The 17,733-nt window shown below is 44.9% G+C and overlaps 1 protein-coding gene across 1 annotated transcript in view; it reads right to left on the bottom strand.

Moving 5' to 3' along the window:
* LOC144111882 (uncharacterized) overlaps window positions 1-17,733 on the bottom strand; it is a 101,388-nt gene that overhangs the window by 41,027 nt on the left and 42,628 nt on the right. The window contains exons 10-15 of the mRNA XM_077644910.1: window positions 12,783-12,852; window positions 11,770-11,916; window positions 9,276-10,751; window positions 8,285-8,431; window positions 6,161-6,307; window positions 1,321-2,796 (exon numbers count right to left, since the gene is read on the bottom strand). Coding sequence (XP_077501036.1) covers window positions 1,321-2,796; window positions 6,161-6,307; window positions 8,285-8,431; window positions 9,276-10,751; window positions 11,770-11,916; window positions 12,783-12,852 — 3,463 coding nt within the window. The remainder of the gene's footprint in view (window positions 1-1,320; window positions 2,797-6,160; window positions 6,308-8,284; window positions 8,432-9,275; window positions 10,752-11,769; window positions 11,917-12,782; window positions 12,853-17,733) is intronic.

Here is a 17,733-nt window from a genome sequence, read left to right as displayed (position 1 = left end):
TCAGCATCAAAAAAGCCCCTAAGCTAAGCTGGTGATGACAATCAACAGAGTGGGGATCATGGTGGAAACGGCAAAGGCGAAGGTCAATGTGGAGGTCGCCCGCAAACAATATTGTCTCCTGAGGAGACCACCGAGTCTGGGCTAGCAAATACTATAGACCTCAGGCACACCAGTGACTTTTTTCCAGCAAGAATGTAGCGACAAATCCTAGGCACACAGGCATGGATCATATGACTGCAGAAAGTACATGTTCCTTAGCCAACTTAGCTGTATTCTCACAGATCAGTATGAAGATAGCCATTCTGAAGCACTAACATTGTTGCGTCTAAAAGCCACTTAACCTCCCAAACACAGATATTGCTGCAAAAGAAAATAACTGCAAGAGAATCCTTAAGCATAAGCCAGTGACTGCAACAAAGTGGGGACCATGGTGGAACTGACCAAGCTGGAAGTCAACATGGAGGTTATCTGCAAATACAGTCTTTCGAAGTGACTACAAAGCGTCCATCTGCCGTGGTGGCTCAGTGGTTAGGGCACTTGGATACTGAGCTGAAGGATCTGGGCTTAGTATCAGGAACGGCGGCCGCGTTTTGATGGAGGCAAAACACAAAAGGCGCCCATGTGCTGTGCGATAGTGGTTTCAGTTACTTTGGAGCCTTCCGCTACGATGCACATCATGGGCTTCAGGAAGTAAAACCTTCCAATTTGCAATTTTTTGTAAATCACGTCCAACCTCAAGCAAAGCAGTGGCTTCTTTACGTAGTACTGCAGTGATATGAACATTAGTGGTGTGACACTGGTGGACTGCACTAGACACTGAAAATGGGGCATTAATTATGCTCTGAACTTTTTAAGATTACATTATGCTGCACTCGGATGCATTCTCAAATTCATCCTCTCTCTCACACACACACACACACACGCATGCACACGCACACACACAAATTAAAAAGAGACCAAATCAAATTATTTCTTAATCATGATGGCAGCAGGCTGTTACTGCCGTTTAGCCCAATTACGAAACATATCACCTTCATCCAAGCAACAAGCCTCAGATTGCGATGCTTCGCAGTTACTGCCCATGAATAAAAGTCCATGCTGTCACCTAGTTACTTGTGATGGCATCATAACAATCCTTTGACAGCTTGATATAATGCAGCCATATTGTTCCAACACACATTGAAAGCCTGCACTGTGTCCCTGCCATCCAGTGTTCTCACCCAAATTTTAGAGTACAAGCTGCAAAGTGAAGCCATGCATCAGGTCATTCACAACGTACGCATGGCTCTGCAACCTGCACAAGAAATCAGAAATACTTACGCTCTGATTCAAATGCAGCCTCTGGATGGGGTGACAGGCCAGACTCGGCCAGTTGAGGCAGCAGCGCCGTTGTGGTTGGCTGCACTGGCTCAGATGAAGCTGCAAGTGCCACGGACTCAAGCACAGGGGCCGGAGCAAGCTCGGGGGAAGCCGGCAGAGCCGTCACTGGCGCCTCCTGACCAAGATTTTCCTGCTTCAGTTCACAGCGAGCGGCAGATTCTGCCACCTGACTTAGCATAAAAAGGTCTGGTGGCCAAGCTGTCTGTGGTGGTTCTGACCGAACAAGCACGTCCAGTCCTGTCTCCTGCACAGAGATAGCCCCAAGCGCCATCGGTTCTGCAACGTGCTCCAACATCCCTGCAATATCCTGTGGTAGTTTGGAGGAAGCTGAAGTCATCGTAAGTTCCTCCACAGCTTCCATTACAGGGGCCTGCAACTCCATCTTGGAGACAGCAGCAGACTTCAGCTCTTCTGACAGAGATGCCTGCGTGCTTGCTACCAATACATGTCTGGGTTCAGATGCTTCTGAAAGAGGTGACACCTCCGGCAATAGGCCTGGCTTCAGTGCAGATATAGATACAGGCGCCATTGCCTCTTCAGCATGCTCCAGCTGCATTGCTGTTTCCTGGGGCAGCTCAAAGGATCCTGAAGTCACCATCAGTTCTCTCGCAGCTTCCATTGCAAGATTCTGCTGCTCCCGTTTGGAGGAAGTAAAAGGCTCCAGCTGCTCCTCCAGATATTCCTGCACACTATCCCACGACGGCTGTGTGGGTTGGGGTGGTTCTGAAGTAGGAGTCAGCTCTGGCACAGGCCTTAGGTCTGGTGCAGAGACAGATGCAAGCGCCATTGTGTCGTTGACGGGCTCCAGCATCCCTGCAGTTTCGTGTGGCAGTTTGGAAGAAACTGAAAGTGCCACAAGTTCTTTAACATCTCTCATTTCAAAATCCTGCTGCTCATCCAGAGATTCCTGCATGTGAGCCTCTGACAGTCGCATGGGTTGGGGTGGTTCTGAAGTCACTTCCAGCACTAGCCCTGGCTCTGGTATAGAGATGGGTGCAAATGCCGTTTGCTCTTTGCCATGCTCCTGCCCCTCAGCTGCATCCTGTGGCAGTTCAAAGGAAGCCAAAGGCACCACAGGTTCCTCCAGAGTAGCAGGCTCCAGCTGCTCCTCCCGAGATACCTGCACACAAGCCTCCAACAGTCGTGTGGGTTGGGATGATTCTGGAGGAGGAGTAGACTCCGGCACTGGCTCTGGTGGAGAGGTCTCTGGCTCTGATGGAGAGGCCACTGACAGCGGTGACCAGGCCAGCCATGGGGATTTGGAGGGCAGCTCTGGCAAGGTGACCTCAAATTGGTCAACCTTGCTTTCCTCTCCACCATGTGGAGGCGATGGAGGCAAGGGAGTGAGCGACCGGGGATCCCCCATTTCTGCTATCATGTTGAGCAGCATGCTTCTCTCATCAGAGGCACCATCACCTGCAAGTAAATAACAAAGCAAAGTGCGTTCTCCCATACTAAACACAACCAAATGTAGGGAGAAAACGTGAGTGAAAATGAACACAGACGTAAATTAGTGACCAACCAACATATGTATGAAAAACATTCACCATTCTACCTCGTTCATTTCAGACGCAGATAATCGTAGAACAAAACAAAATAAAAACAAAAATCCTATCATACTACTTGGCCTGGGAAGAAGCTTTGTTCTTGTTCGACGACATCAAAATCAATTTCCAGTGATACAGCCTTTCTTGGCTGAATAGTGTGGTGGGAATTTGCTGGAATTTTTTCCCTTTTTTGGTTCTTGTGAAAATCGAGGCAAAAACCTATGGGGCAGAAGCATGGAGGCTAGTGAAAAGGGTTTAGCTTAAGTTGAGGACAGCACACCAAACTAAAGAAGAACAATAGGTGTAACGTTAAGCTGGAAGTGGGCAGAGTGGGTGAGGGAACAAACGCAGGTTAATGACATCCTAGTCAAAATCAAGAGGAAGAAATGGGCTTGGACAGGGCATGTAATGTGAAGACAAGACAATCGATAGCCCTTAAGGGTAACAGAATGGATTCCACGGGAAGGGAAGTGTAGCAGAAGGCGGCAGAAAGTTAGGTGGGCGGATGTGATTAAGAAGTTTGCGGGGATAGGGTGGTGGCATCTGGCACAGGACAGATTTAATTGGAGAGATATGAGGGAGGCCTTCGTCCTGGAGTGGGCGTAGTCGAGGTGATGACGATGATGGAAATAAAATACCAACACAAGAATATAGAATGAAACCTTATGTCTATTGCGGAAGGGAATTAAAAAACGGCACCAGGGCTATAAAGCCTGCAATAGTCTCTTAATTTGTCAAAAAAATGATTACTGTGAGGAATGCTGTGCCTAACACTAGCAAGACCGTATAGACGGCCATGCTTTGTGAAGTCAAACTCCACAAAACATCAGTGCCTTTGCAGAAACAAGGCACCATGCATCACCAATACGACCAACTTACATTCTTGCTTGATGGCCAAGTAAAAAAAAAAATCATTGGAAATTTCAAATGGAACCAATTCGACTTTCCAATTGGTTCCAAGTGGATTTTACGATTGTAACCAATTGGTTTCAGTTGTGTTTTTAGCCACTTGGCCAATTGGACTCCACTGGATCAACTGGACCAATGAATTGGACCCATTAGGCCTTGGGCAGCTTTTGCATCCAGAAAATATTCATAACATATACATCACAATTAAGTTGTGAAAAATATACGATGTGAGAAATATTTCTACAAGTCAACATATTAATGTCCAAAAGGAAAACTGAGTTGCTTGGACTGGTGCCAATCAACAAATTTTTACCACGGAATTAAAAACCATAAGAATTTATGGATATCAAGGCCAAAAGACAAGCGTAAATCACACACAAGAAACACTACACATTCAGACACTAATAGCATATAAATTAGCTCGATATGTACATGCAAAGAACACATTTGCGTTCCAACTTATATACCCCATTAATGAGGCTCTCATGCTGGGGCCAGTGATGCTTGCCCACTGAGCACGGTTATTTAATTTCGACCACAGTGGTGGTGCAAGTGGTGGATACAACTTAGGCAGTGGTAGTGCAGATAATGAATACAATTTAGCAGGATAAGCTGTTGATAGCTCTTAATATAAAAGCCATGTTACTTCTGCCTTGTTTGCAAATATGCAAATGTTCACATGGATACATTGGGTGCAGTTGTATAGACCAATTGGGTTCACCAGTTGGAAACTCAATTGATCCAAATCTAACCATTTGGAAACTGAATTGGTATAATCGGATACTCCATTTGGACTATCCACTTTGCACACCATTCAAATTGGAAACATCTGTAAACTCAATTGGTCCAATTGGAACCAGCTGATAATCCAATTGGTTCCAACTGTTTTCTTTTCTACTGGGAAGTAGCCCTTCCATTCCTACACGAGCAATGGTTGCATCATTCACTAAACACCTCAGGTCTTTCCTTTCTCGTTTTTTGCACCTTGCTTCAAGCAGAAAGAGAGACCTTTCCTTCAAAGAGAAAAAAAAAAGCAAGCAAGGCTGCTTTACAACAGTGTCTTCAGCGACCATTGAGCTAAACAAAGAACAACACTAGACAGGGGTATTCTTTGATCAAATCCTATCGACACCTAGAATAACACTAGGTTGAGATAATGCTTCGACACGGCATTTCTTTTTAAGTATGGAGACCATTATTGTACAGCACCAAAAGATTTAGCACTAACTCACAACCTGCAGACAGTCAAGGACTAGTAGCTAATTAACCCATCTGAAGTACCTAATTGCTGTTTATCTCGATCTAACATTCAGTTCCCTGCTGCCTAGGCAAGGAGCTACTCATAAGCAAAAGACAAGAAGACAAGGAATCGTGGTGCTTTGTCTAAGGAATTCTCATGGGTGGATGTCACCAGAACCCCCAGACAGAAGGCTGCAGAGGAAGCACTATGGCTACATCTTGTACGCTAAGACTAACCTAGATGTTTCTCATGTTTGGCAACAACTTTTTTCCCTATTCATTCCTTTGTCTCCATGGATTGGCCAGCTCTGCCATCCATACTGGAGCCCGTGAATCACATGGTTTGTTAACCTGTCAATGATGCTGTCACAATTAAGTTGCAGCGGTATACCAACTGTAGAAGAAAAAAATAATAAAGTTGAGAAGTGGATTGTTACAAAGTATGGTCCCTGGTCACTGTATGCCATCTAGCTGTCGTGACAGTCAAGGAATCAAGGCTCTACAGAATTCAGTTGAATGCTTATGTAGGCTGTTCTTGATTATCTTAAATTTTTAAATTTTAACACTATGTTCCAATGTCAATAAGCTCCTATGTTTCTCTCTGGCATATGAGTTATTCTTCGAACTTTGTGAAAATAAATGCTTATATCAACAGGGCTATAAGTGGAAACATACAGACACGGAGACTGGGGCCATCTACGCAAATGACAAAGGGACGTGACTTTATTAGGATTAAGTAAAATGACTTGCTTTATCATAAACATGTAATGTTCAAGTGAGGCACTGGGTAGTTTTGCCTGGAAAAAAAAAGGACAGAAAAAAGTTCTGCCTGAAGGCATATGCCGTGACTGTTATTTACGCTTTTTCGGACAGCTCTAAACTTCCCTCCATTCGCATGAAACCATATTGCGACCTACGCAAACAGGAGCATACAGTAGGCATAAGCAGCTCTGCCCCAATTTTGGCGTGAATATAAGTGCACTCAGGGTTAGCAGCACTCATGAGCAGCACATTTTTGGTAGTAGCACGAGGAAGAACGTGATTCCAGTGGTGAGAAAACATAAGAGGCCAAGCAAGCATCTCACCATGGGCTGTTGGGTGCTTGTGCCCTTGTGTTACAGTCATGCTGCCTTCTGGCGTCTCAGTTCCAGTAGCCTGGTCCAGCCGCGAAATCGTTGCCGGACTGTGCTCGGAGGGGAGATGTCTAATCCGTCTCTTCCGCCATGGTCTCCCTGTATAAGGCATTGACACGACATTTGAAGCAGTACCCAGTATGGACAGCTGCATTGCTCACCATCAAGTCATTGCAATATGCTCAGCTAAGCTCGGTGTAACGATGTTTTGCCACAACTGCCGTAATTATCCCTGCACTATGGTGTTGCGCTGCATATAAGAAAATCGCTATCATTCGCATGACATTTGAATAGTAGGAGCTAAGTGTCATGCTCTTCCACACACACACGCATGCACAAACACACGCAATTATCCCTGCACTATGGTATTGAGCTGCATATCAAAAAATCGCTATCATTAGCATGACATTGGTCTAGTAAGAGCTAAGTGTCATGCTCTCCCTCTCTCACGCATGCACACACATGCACACACACATTAAAAAGAGGCCAAATCAAATTATTTCTTAATCATGATGGCAGCAGACTTACTGCCGTTTAGCCGAATTACGAAACATATCACCTTAATCCATGTTTCTCGCGTTTTGCAAGAACTCTTTTCTCTATTCATTCCTTTGTCTCCATGGATTGGCCAGCTCTGCCATCCATGCTGGAGCCCGTGAATCACATGGTTTGTTAACCTGTCAATGATGCTGTCACAATTAAGTTGCAGCGGTATACTAACTGTAGAAGAAAAAAATAATAAAGTTGAGAAGTGGATTGTTACAGAGTATGGTCCCTGGTCACCGTATGCCATCTAGCTGTCGTGACAGTCAAGGGATCAAGGCTCTACAGAATTCAGTTTAATGCTTATGTAGGCTGTTTTTGATTATCTTAAATTTTAGCACTATGTTCCAATGTCGATCAGCTACTATGTTTCTCCCTCGCATATGAGTTATTCTTCGAACTTTGTGAAAAAAAATGCTTATATCAACAGGGCTATAAATGGAAACATACAGACACGGAGACTGGGGCCACCTACGTAAATGACAAAGGGACGTGACTTTGTTAGGATTAAGCAAAATGACTTGCTTTATCATAAACATGTAATGTTCAAGTGAGGTACTGGCTAGTTTTGCCTGGAAAAAAAAAAGGACAGAAAAAAGTGCTGCCTGAAGGCATATGCTGTGACTGTGATTTACGTTTTTTCGGACAGCTCTAAACTTCCATCTTCCATTTCCTTAGACCTCTTGTAGTTGCCAATGGGCTGTGCTACATATACACACATATGAAAGAATGCAAGTCTTTGAAACAAGCTGCAAGATGCCTTGCTTCAAGTGACCACCTCAATACCAAGGCCCTAACTGTATGGCACTCCAGACCGGTTATGGGATATACGCTATGGCAAAAGCATTCCAACCAGCAGCCACATAGATACATGTCTAAGCTTCTCATATACATTGTGTCATGACACATGTCGTAAATGTATGCAAGGAAGGACTGCCCCTGTCTGCGGTCAACTGCAAGAACGTATTGCAAGAGTAGACCATTCCCGCTCTGCAGGTAGCAGCTGTGGTTATTTACCGCCACTGGTGTCTCGCCTTCACCAGCTGCTCTTAGTTACTGCAGAATCTGGCGGCACTGATCCCCTTCAGTTCGGACTGGTAATAATTGCTGACTGCAGTCACCACTTGTAGTACGACAAAAAAAAAAGGTGCTCCCTCGGATTTGCCATTGTTAAAAAGGTTTTATGATGAAACGGCCACCTCGGCAACACTTCGAGAGGCTTTTCAGCATCCTAGCAGAACAAACAGGAAAACCCATACTGGGTGACAAAACGTCTGTCACCTATGTCCTAAAGTCTGGGCAAAGTTGGAGGCGCCAGGTATGTAGAACCTATAAACAACATCAAACCATATTGCGACCTACGCAAACAGGAGCAGCATATGATAGGCATACGCAGCTTTGCCCCAATTTTGGCGTGAATATAAGTGCACTCAGGGTTAGCAGCAAGCATGAGCAGCACATTGTTGGTAGTAGCACGAGGAAGAACGTGATTTCAGTGGTGAGACAATATAACAGGTCAAGCAAGCAACTCACCATGGGCTGTTGGGTGCTTGTGCCCTTGTGTTGCAGTCATGCTGCCTTCTGGCGTCTCAGTTCCAGTAGTCTGATCCGGCCACGAAATCGTTGCTGGACTGTGCTCGGAGAGGGGACGTCTAATCCGTCTCTTCACCCATGGTCTGCCTGTATAAGGCATTGACACGACATCTGAAGCAGTACCTCTGAAGCAGTACCATCTGAAGCAGCAGCATGAATTAACTATGAATCTATGAATGGATGGTTTGGTTTCCTTGTGTTGTTGGAACTGTATACATGCCTCGTTCCAAACAATAAACACCAGTTGAAAGTCAGCGCTCGTGTGTGTCGTGTCTCCCTTCGTGTCCGTGTCTTAGTGAGCGCTGTTCTGGTTATAATGAGTTACCAACTCGCCCAAGGATCTGTTTTAACCCAGTATGGGTAGCTGTCCACCATCTAGTCATTGCAATATGCTGAGCTAAGGTCGGCGTAACGATGTTTTTCCACAACTGCCGCAATTATCCCTGCACTATGGTGTTGAGCTGCATATTGCTATGATTAGCATGACATTGGTCTAGTAGGAGCTAAGTGTCATGCTCTCTCTTTCTCTCGCACGCACGCGCGCACACACACTTAAAAATTAAAGAGACCAAATCAAATTATTTTTAATCATGATGGTAGCAGGCTGTCACTGCCGTTTAGCCCAATTACGAAACATGTCACCTTCATCCAAGCAACAAGCATCAGATTGCGATGCTTCGCAGTTACTGCCCATGAATAAAAGTTCATGCTGTCACCTAGTTACTTGTGATGGCATGATAACAGTCCTTTGACAGCTTGATATAATGCAGCCATATTGTTCCAACACACATTGAAAGCCTGCACTGTGTCCCTGCCATCCAGTGTTCTCACCCAAATTTTACAGTACGAGCTGCAAAGTGAAGCCATGCATCAGGTCATTCACAATGTACGCATGGTTCTGCAACCTGCACAAGAAATCAGAAATACTTACGCTCTGATTCAAATACAGCCTCTGGATGCGGTGACAGGCCAGACTCGGCCAGTTGAGGCAGCAGCGCCGTTGTGGTTGGCTGCACTGGCTCAGATGAAGCTGCAAGTGCCACGGACTCGAGGACAGAGGCCGGAGCAAGCTCGGGGGAAGCCGGCAGAGCCGTCACTGGCCCCTCCTGACCAAGATTTTGCTGCTTCAGTTCACAGCGAGCGGCAGATTCTGCCACCTGACTTAGCATAAAAAGGTCTGGTGGCCAAGCTGTCTGTGGTGGTTCTGACCGAGCAGGCACGTCCAGTCCTGTCTCCTGCACAGAGATAGCCCCAAGCGCCATCGGTCCTGCAACGTGCTCCAACATCCCTGCAATATCCTGTGGTAGTTTGGAGGAAGCTGAAGTCATCGTAAGTTCCTCCACAGCTTCCATTACAGGGGCCTGCAACTCCATCTTGGAGACAGCAGCAGACTTCAGCTCTTCTGACAGAGATGCCTGCGTGCTAGCTACCAATACATGTCTGGATTCAGATGCTTCTGAAAGAGGTGACACCTCCGGCAAAAGGCCTGGGTTCAGTGCAGATATAGCTACAGGCGCCATTGCCTCTTCAGCATGCTCCAGCTGCATTGCTGTTTCCTGGGGCAGCTCAAAGGATCCTGAAGTCACCATTAGTTCTCTCGCAGCTTCCATTGCAAGATTCTGCTGCTCCAGTTTGGAGGAAGTAAAAGGCTCCAGCTGCTCCTCCAGATATTCCTGCACACTAGCCCCCGACGGCTGTGTGGGTTGGGGTGGTTCTGAAGTAGGAGTCAGCTCTGGCACAGGCCTTAGGTCTGGTGCAGAGACAGATGCAAGCGCCATTGTGTCGTTGACGTGCTCCAGCATCCCTGCAGTCTCGTGTGGCAGTTTGGAAGAAACTGAAAGTGCCACAAGTTCCTTAACATCTCTCATTGCAAGATCCTGCTGCTCATCCAGAGATTCCTGCATGTGAGCCTCTGACAGTCTTTTGGGTTGGGGTGGTTCTGAAGTTACTTCCAGCACTAGCCCTGGCTCTGGTACAGAGATGGATGCAAATGCCATTTGCTCTTTGCCATGCTCCTGCCCCTCAGCCGCATCCTGTGGCAGTTCGAAGGAAGCCAAAGGCACCACAGGTTCCTCCAGAGTAGCAGGCTCCAGCTGCTCCTCCCGAGATACCTGCACACAAGCCTCCAACAGACGTGTGGGTTGGGATGGTCCTGGAGGAGGAGTAGACTCCGGCACTGGCTCTGGTGAAGAGGTCTCTGGCTCTGGTGGAGAGGCCACTGACTGCAGTGACCAGGGCAGCCATAGGGATATGGAGGGCAGGTCTGGTAAGGTGACCTCAAATTGGTCAACTTTGCTTTCCTCCCCACCATGTGGAGGAGATGGAGGCAAGGGAGTGAGCGACCGGCGATCCCCCATTTCTGCTCTCATGTTGATCAGCATGCTTCTCTCATCAGAGGCACCGTCACCTGCAAGTAAATTAACAAAGCAAAGTGCATTCTCCCATACTAAACACAACGAAATGTAGGGGGAAAACGTGAGTGAAAGTGAACACAGACGAAAATTAGTGACCAACCAACATATGTATGAAAAAAATTCACCATTCTACTTCGTTCATTTCAGACACAGATAATCGTAGAACAAAAAATAAAAAAAATCCTCTCATACTACTTGGCCTGGGAAGAAGCTTTGTTCTTGTTCGATGATATCAAAATAAATTTCCCATGGTACAGCCTTTCTTGGCTTGAATAGTGTGGTTGGATTTTGCTGGAATTTTTTCCCTTTTTTGGTTCTCGTGAAAATCGAGGCAAAAACCTATGGGGAGAAGCGTGGAGGCTAGCGAGAACGGTTTAGTTTAAGTTGAGGACAGCACACCAAACTGAAGAAGAACGATAGGTGTAACGTTAAGCTGGAAGTGGGCAGATTGGGTGAGGGAACAAACGCAGGTTAATGACATCCTAGTCAAAATCAAGAGGAAGAAATGGGCTTGGGCAAGGCATGTAATGTGAAGACAAGATACCCCGATGGCCCTTAAGGTGGGTTCAGACAAGCGGACCGAATCGCGTATGGCCCGCGCGCGTCAGCGCGGTTATTGTGACACGTGACCAAGCATCTGTCAGTCGGTCTGGACGTCGAGCATTCACACGAATCCAGCGTACAATCTGCACGTCCTCTCTCCTGCAGCGTGTTAGCGGAACAAACAGGAAAACCCATACTGAGTGACAACACATCTGTTACCTATGTCCCACAGTCTGAGCAAAGTTGGAGGCGCCAGGTATGTAGAACCTATAAACAACATCAAACCACATTGCGACCCATGCAAAGAGGAGCATATGGTATGCATACGCAGCTTTGCCCCCATTTTGGCGTGAATATAAGTGCACTCAGGGTTAGCAGCACGCATGAGCAGCACATTTTTGGTAGCAGCATGAGGAAGAACATGATTTCAGTGGTGAGACAATATAACAGGCCAAGCAAGCATCTCACCATGGGCTGTTGGGTGCTTGTGCCCTTGTGGTGCAGTCATACTGCCTTCTGACGTCTCAGTTCCAGTAGCCTGATCCAGCCGCAAAATCTTTGCTGGACTGTGCTTGGAGGGGAGACGTGCACACCGTCTCTTCAGCCTTTGTCCACCTGTATAAGGCATTGACACGACATCTGAAGCAGTACCCAGTATGGGCAGCTGCATTGCCCACCATCCAGTCATTGCAATATGCTGAGCTAAGCTTGGTGTAACGATGTTTTGCCACAACTGCTGCAATTATCCCTGCACTATAGTGTTGAGCTGCATATAAGAAAATCGCTATCATTAGCATGACACTGGTCTAGTAGGAGCTAAGTGTCATGCTCTAGGTTACTTGCCACATCAGTTCTGTAGCACCTTTCAGTGTTTTTGTTTACCCATGATACACAAGGGTTTTAACCGTTACATATGGTGCATTGATGGCTGCGAGACAACAGCTAACTAACTTCATTTACTGGAAGGCGCAGCCTCCAGAACAAACGAAAGCAGAAAAATACCTTACTATTATTTATCTTTTATTGTCTCTTGTCAAGTAGAGTAGTTACTAAGCATTCATTTGAGACAAGAGATAATTTACCAATCTAGAAGACATGCCACCAGTGAGAGCCAAACCAACGACCTATATGTTGTTTGTGCGACCCTACAACTTCATTAGCAGGTTCAGCTCTTTTCTTATACTTCGTTACATCTTCTTCTGTCTGAAATGATCACCCAATTACTTTTCCACTGTTCCAGCGACAATAAAGAATAAATCACAACAGTAATGTTTCCCTATGCTTTCCTTGGTTTCAAAGACTGTTAGGATCTTTAGTTTTTTGTATGCGTTCTAATACAACCTTAATCTTACCTATTCTCAGCTATACATGTACACAATAAAGGAGCTTAAGCTGATAACTTCCTGTTTTGTCCCCCACCCCTGAAATACAGCTGCCTCGTTCTTGCTTGCTATGGTGTTGACGTACAAATGCGAACGCACCTTGGTCTCTGGGAGCCTCCGAGGCTGCCTGGTTCCATGTCCGCCCATATATCAACGCTCTGGAGCAGTTCTGCACACATGCAGAAACCACACGATGAACACATGAAGAACACATTCAATACACCTCTTTTAGAACCAATGCATGCAAGCAAATCTGCTGCAAGCTTTCGGATTCCTCCGCAGAGGCAGAAAGAAGGCCAAGAACACTCTGTGCCAGGTTCTCCCCGACCATAACCAAAGCTCTTCAAATTGTTGAACTGGCCTCCTTCATGCAAGACGGCGACGAACACACACAAGAGGGCCCTGGTGTCACCTCCTAAGCACATCGTCTGCCAACAGTTACAGACTGCCTCATATTGCTTCCAAGAAAATTATACAAAATGCTTTACTCATGGCTGCAGTCAGCTAGCTGCGCTAATCCTCATTCGGTCATGGAGCTGAAAAAAATTTCTGATTACATTTCGAGGCATTGTTCAAGACAGGCTGCTCCTCTTTTAGTTATCTAATACACAACAAAATGCAAAAACTGCCCTAAGACTGGAATAATCACAAAGTGAACAAGGGAAAGGAAAGTCTCAGATTGCTTGCCAATGTTTCGACAAGAGGTCTTGTCTTCGCCTGGGCATCCATCACTGGCATCCAAAGTGATGCAAGTATTTAAAGAAAGTGATTGTACAGTATTTTTAACCTTCACTTGCTGTAAGGTATGCTCGAACACTTCCTGTACTCTAACCTAGGTAAAGCACTTCTAGGAAAATATCATTTTTCTCCTGGTCAGCACGGTTTTCCCTCCGGTTTATCATGCACAACACAACTAAATGAACTCGGATGGGAACCCGCACTACGCTAAAAGCTATAGCCCTGGGCATAGATGCATCAAGATCAGGTGAGCAATAACAGGGACTAGTTGGTAGTTCATCGTACACAAAATCACACCAGACTGATCACTAAAATGAGAAGCCACATTTGTGCACCCTTGTGTATTATTCATCACCCCGGTGCGGTTTTCTGCACAAAGATTTCAGGAGCTCAGAGAACAAATGCTGTGATAACTCGGACTCGTTGCTTCGGTTGAGCAATACGTAGCATATAGTGCCTAGATATGTTTTATTAGAAGCATACCTCCCAAGATAGCAAACTAATTTGCACCAGACATATTTGCAACCAGTTTAAAAACTGATCAACAAGTATATGCACAATCTTCTTTTGCAAAAAAATTGCCACACCTAGTTAGCTTTCATTTTCATAATAATCTCGAGAGGATAAGCAATTGTTTACCCTTGCATAAACAGTACGTTGTTCTGAACAGTGTAACATCAGATCTATAAAGTGCACTTTTATTCCTTGTGTTGTGAGGGCCAGTGTCAGTGCCGCGAGCAGGTGTCAAAGTGGAGCACTGTGGAACAAGCTGATGGGGACGGCAACGCGGTGGCCTGGGGGAAGGGCGCAGGAACTGGACATGCGTGGTGCTTGGTATGAGCGGGGAGGACTGCCGCGGTGGAGACATACACGTGCGTGAACTGCGGAATGCGAAGGACACCGGCATGGGGGAGTGCGCGACGGTATATGACCTTGGTCTAGTAAATAAACTTTGAGGCCTAATAGTGTCAATAAATGACTGAGCAGCAGACCTTCCATCCACCATCATCAGGCCATACGCTAATGACTGTGCTGTATACTGTCCAATCAAATTCCTTGACGATGTGTCTATTTTGCAGTCTAAAGTCAAAAAAGTCTCTCTCTGGTGCAATCTATGGCAGATGACTTTCAGTACTGAAAAATGTTATGTGCAGTTTACAAAAAGAAAGGATGAAAAAAGCCCTCCCTTAGCTCGTGTAAAACAAATAATGTGGTTTGAACTACAGAAACTGTTAAATATATTGAAGTTACATTTACTGAAGTGCTTCACTGGCCTAATCATACTAAATTACAGCAAAAAGCTTATTGTTTTTTACCAAAGTGATTTTTAAGCACACTCAGTCATCCTTGAAAGTAAACATACCTGACTAACATTATGTCTGCCTTAGAATATGAATGTATAACTTGGGATCAACACAAAAGAAACCTCACAGATAAAATGGAACAAGCGCAAAAAAGGAAGCAGTACGCTTTGTCACAGGAAATTATAATTTTGCTGGCAGAGGCTATGCAATGTAAGTAAAGCCCTTCGTTTTTCATGTAAAACACACTTTTACCTGGTTTTTGCACACCGAACTTCTTTCTTAAGAATCAGGTCAAACCCGATTTTTCCCTGAAAGTGGGCCGGCCTTCTAGACCATATTGGTCTTCAGCTCACAAAGCTCAAGACACCACAAGAAAATTTGTGGATATCTAAAGCTTATTGCAGAGGGGTGTCTTTGGTCAATCAAGGACCCTGAACCTCTTTTAATTCTTGTTCTTATGAGGTGGACGAATCTGAGGACAAGTTCGAAAAGGACGATGTAGAAACGAGAGGCCAGAACATGGGTGCCGACAAGACGTTGTATATCAATTTCGCTTAGGAAGCACCATCCACGCTGACAACACCCTGACCCAACACCTTCCGCATTTAAAATCGTCGCTATGATGTTTAATGTTTTCACATAATACAAATAATGGCAGGATGTGGTATTGCTCAGACGCGGGAGTCTCTCATGGGAGACTGATAGAGTATGCGATGGAATATTTGTAACAGGGTATAAAAAAATCTTAACTAGTAAATAACTTTTTACTGGAATCTGCAATTTCCATTTTGTTTATGAAATATTGAGCAAAACAAGAAAATTTCGTGTCTAGCAGAAAAACAAATCATTGCCATTATACTGTCTTGTGTACCAAAAAAGCCCAAACTACGTAAAATTTTTTTTCTGAGTAACCCAATTTTCACCCAAATTTGAGCTAGAAAAATATGGTCGGTTTTCTACACCCCCCACATCGAAAAGAAAAAGAACCCAAAACGAAGGGCCCTGAATATAAGGAGGTCTAGGTTAGAAAATGTTCGCTATGCACAGAAAAAAAACCTGATCAAAATTTCACAACACGTACGTTCTCATCATACTCGAGCAAAAGTTCAGCCTGGCAGGGTTAATCCACATGCATATCTCAAGCCTTGGCGGTGCCTTGAATGTACACACAAAATCTGGCAGACAGTTCTTCCCTAACGAGTTCTCCACGCTTTCTGCTATGGGCCTCCAGGCATACATAAACATGCGACAGTGTTTTATAGATCATATTTAGTTAAATACTTGCATGACAGAATGCACCTTTAAATCAAAATTACAAATAATCTCATGGAAAAGCACGAGACACTTGGGAGCTGTTTGGCCGCAGGAAGCAGAAATTTTGTTTAGACAAATCAACCAACTTGGAAGCCTGCTCAGAGCACCCCCATTGTTTCGCACTTCTTAAAACACCCACTATGTGCGAGCACAGTGGTACTTGGGGTGCGGAGGCGGTGCATTTTTTCAAGAATTCCGTTTAAAACAAATGCGCATCATATGTACGTGGGTTCTGATTAGGGTACACACAAATAAAACTGGCACAGGTAGAACACTGTTCGTTAAGAAGCAGCAACAAATTTCGTCTAGGAGAGACAATACATACCAAGAAAATTAGACCGTACCAGTACCACATATAATAATAGCTTTAAATAATTCTTTTTCCTAACACAGTTAGCAACTGGGAGTAGCTCCCTAACAAAGTGATGGCTGCACTTCAAATCAAAAGCACAACTGAGAGCATTGTTCACAGATGCTCCTTAGTGATGATCAGATTCGCTGATGTGTTCTGCTGCTCATTGAGGCATGCAACAATACCTTTAATTTCTTCCCTTACTCTCCGCTGTCGATGTTCCCCGATTATTTGTTGATATATGAGGCGTCCCTGGGAAGCCGATTGCAATTTTTTAAAAATAGGGTGTTTGAGGTAAAGAGAAGCTTTTTGCAGCATGGTAATACCAGTGTTGGTGAACGTCAAAAAACAAGTAAATCACGTGAACTAGTAAAGTGATTAACTAAATTCTAATAGTTAACTGTAAATATTACTGACAGGCATCTGGTTGCAATCAGAGATTTGTAGCTGGCCATTAGTAACGGCCATATCAGTATGATTTAGAGAACGCGGTTACCCTCAGCGCTGTGGCTCGACAAGATTTGGCTATTTCGACTAGTTACGAGCACTGGAGGGGTTGCTTTGCCTGCATGCTTTTCAAAAGCGCGCATATTTGGGTACGATGTAGCCAATATTAGTTGTGCTGGAGCAGCGAGAGTTATCAGGCTTTTGAAATTCTAAAAATTCACATGGCTATTACTAATGGCTGGCTGCAAATCTCTAATTGCAATCTGGTGCCTATCACTATAGTAGTTCAAAAGTTAACTACAGTAGAACCCCTCTATAGTAAAGTGACTCAGACCAGAAAAAATCTTTACTATATCAGGGTCTTTACTATATCAGTTGTTGGTGATGGTATGGCTCTGAGGATGCTCTCTGGAAATTCACTGGCTACTTACTAAACACAGTGTTAGTTTATGAAAGGAACTCACAAATACGTTCCATATACTACTCTTACTGTCTTTTTATGTGTTAATTACTTATCTTCAGTTATCTCATTTCATGTTATCACGTTTTCGATTTTGTTTATGTTCTGAGGAAGTTTGTCTTGAGCGACCCGCGCCTCCTTCTTTCTGCGTTCATAGCCCGCCTTACTTTTTTTTTTTCGTGCGCGCCGCACGCTTCGCCTCACGGCCCCAAGATTAAGTTGGCTTCTCCTCACAGCTGTCAATTTTGGTGGTGAAGCTATCTCAAAGAGCGCCGTTTTATTGTCTTTGGTATGCATTTACCTCCGAATATCGGCCTCGCGCGTACCACGTTGTCATCATTCCGCGGGAGGTACGTCGCCAAGGCCAGGCTCTCTTTTCTATAGCCGTTTTATTTGAAAAAAAAAAATCCTTACTATAACCGAAAAAAAAAATGT

Source organism: Amblyomma americanum, unplaced genomic scaffold (assembly GCF_052857255.1).
Source record: "Amblyomma americanum isolate KBUSLIRL-KWMA unplaced genomic scaffold, ASM5285725v1 scaffold_12, whole genome shotgun sequence".
Classification (NCBI taxonomy): Eukaryota; Metazoa; Arthropoda; class Arachnida; order Ixodida; family Ixodidae; genus Amblyomma; species Amblyomma americanum.
This window is presented reverse-complemented; position numbering and strand designations above follow the sequence as displayed.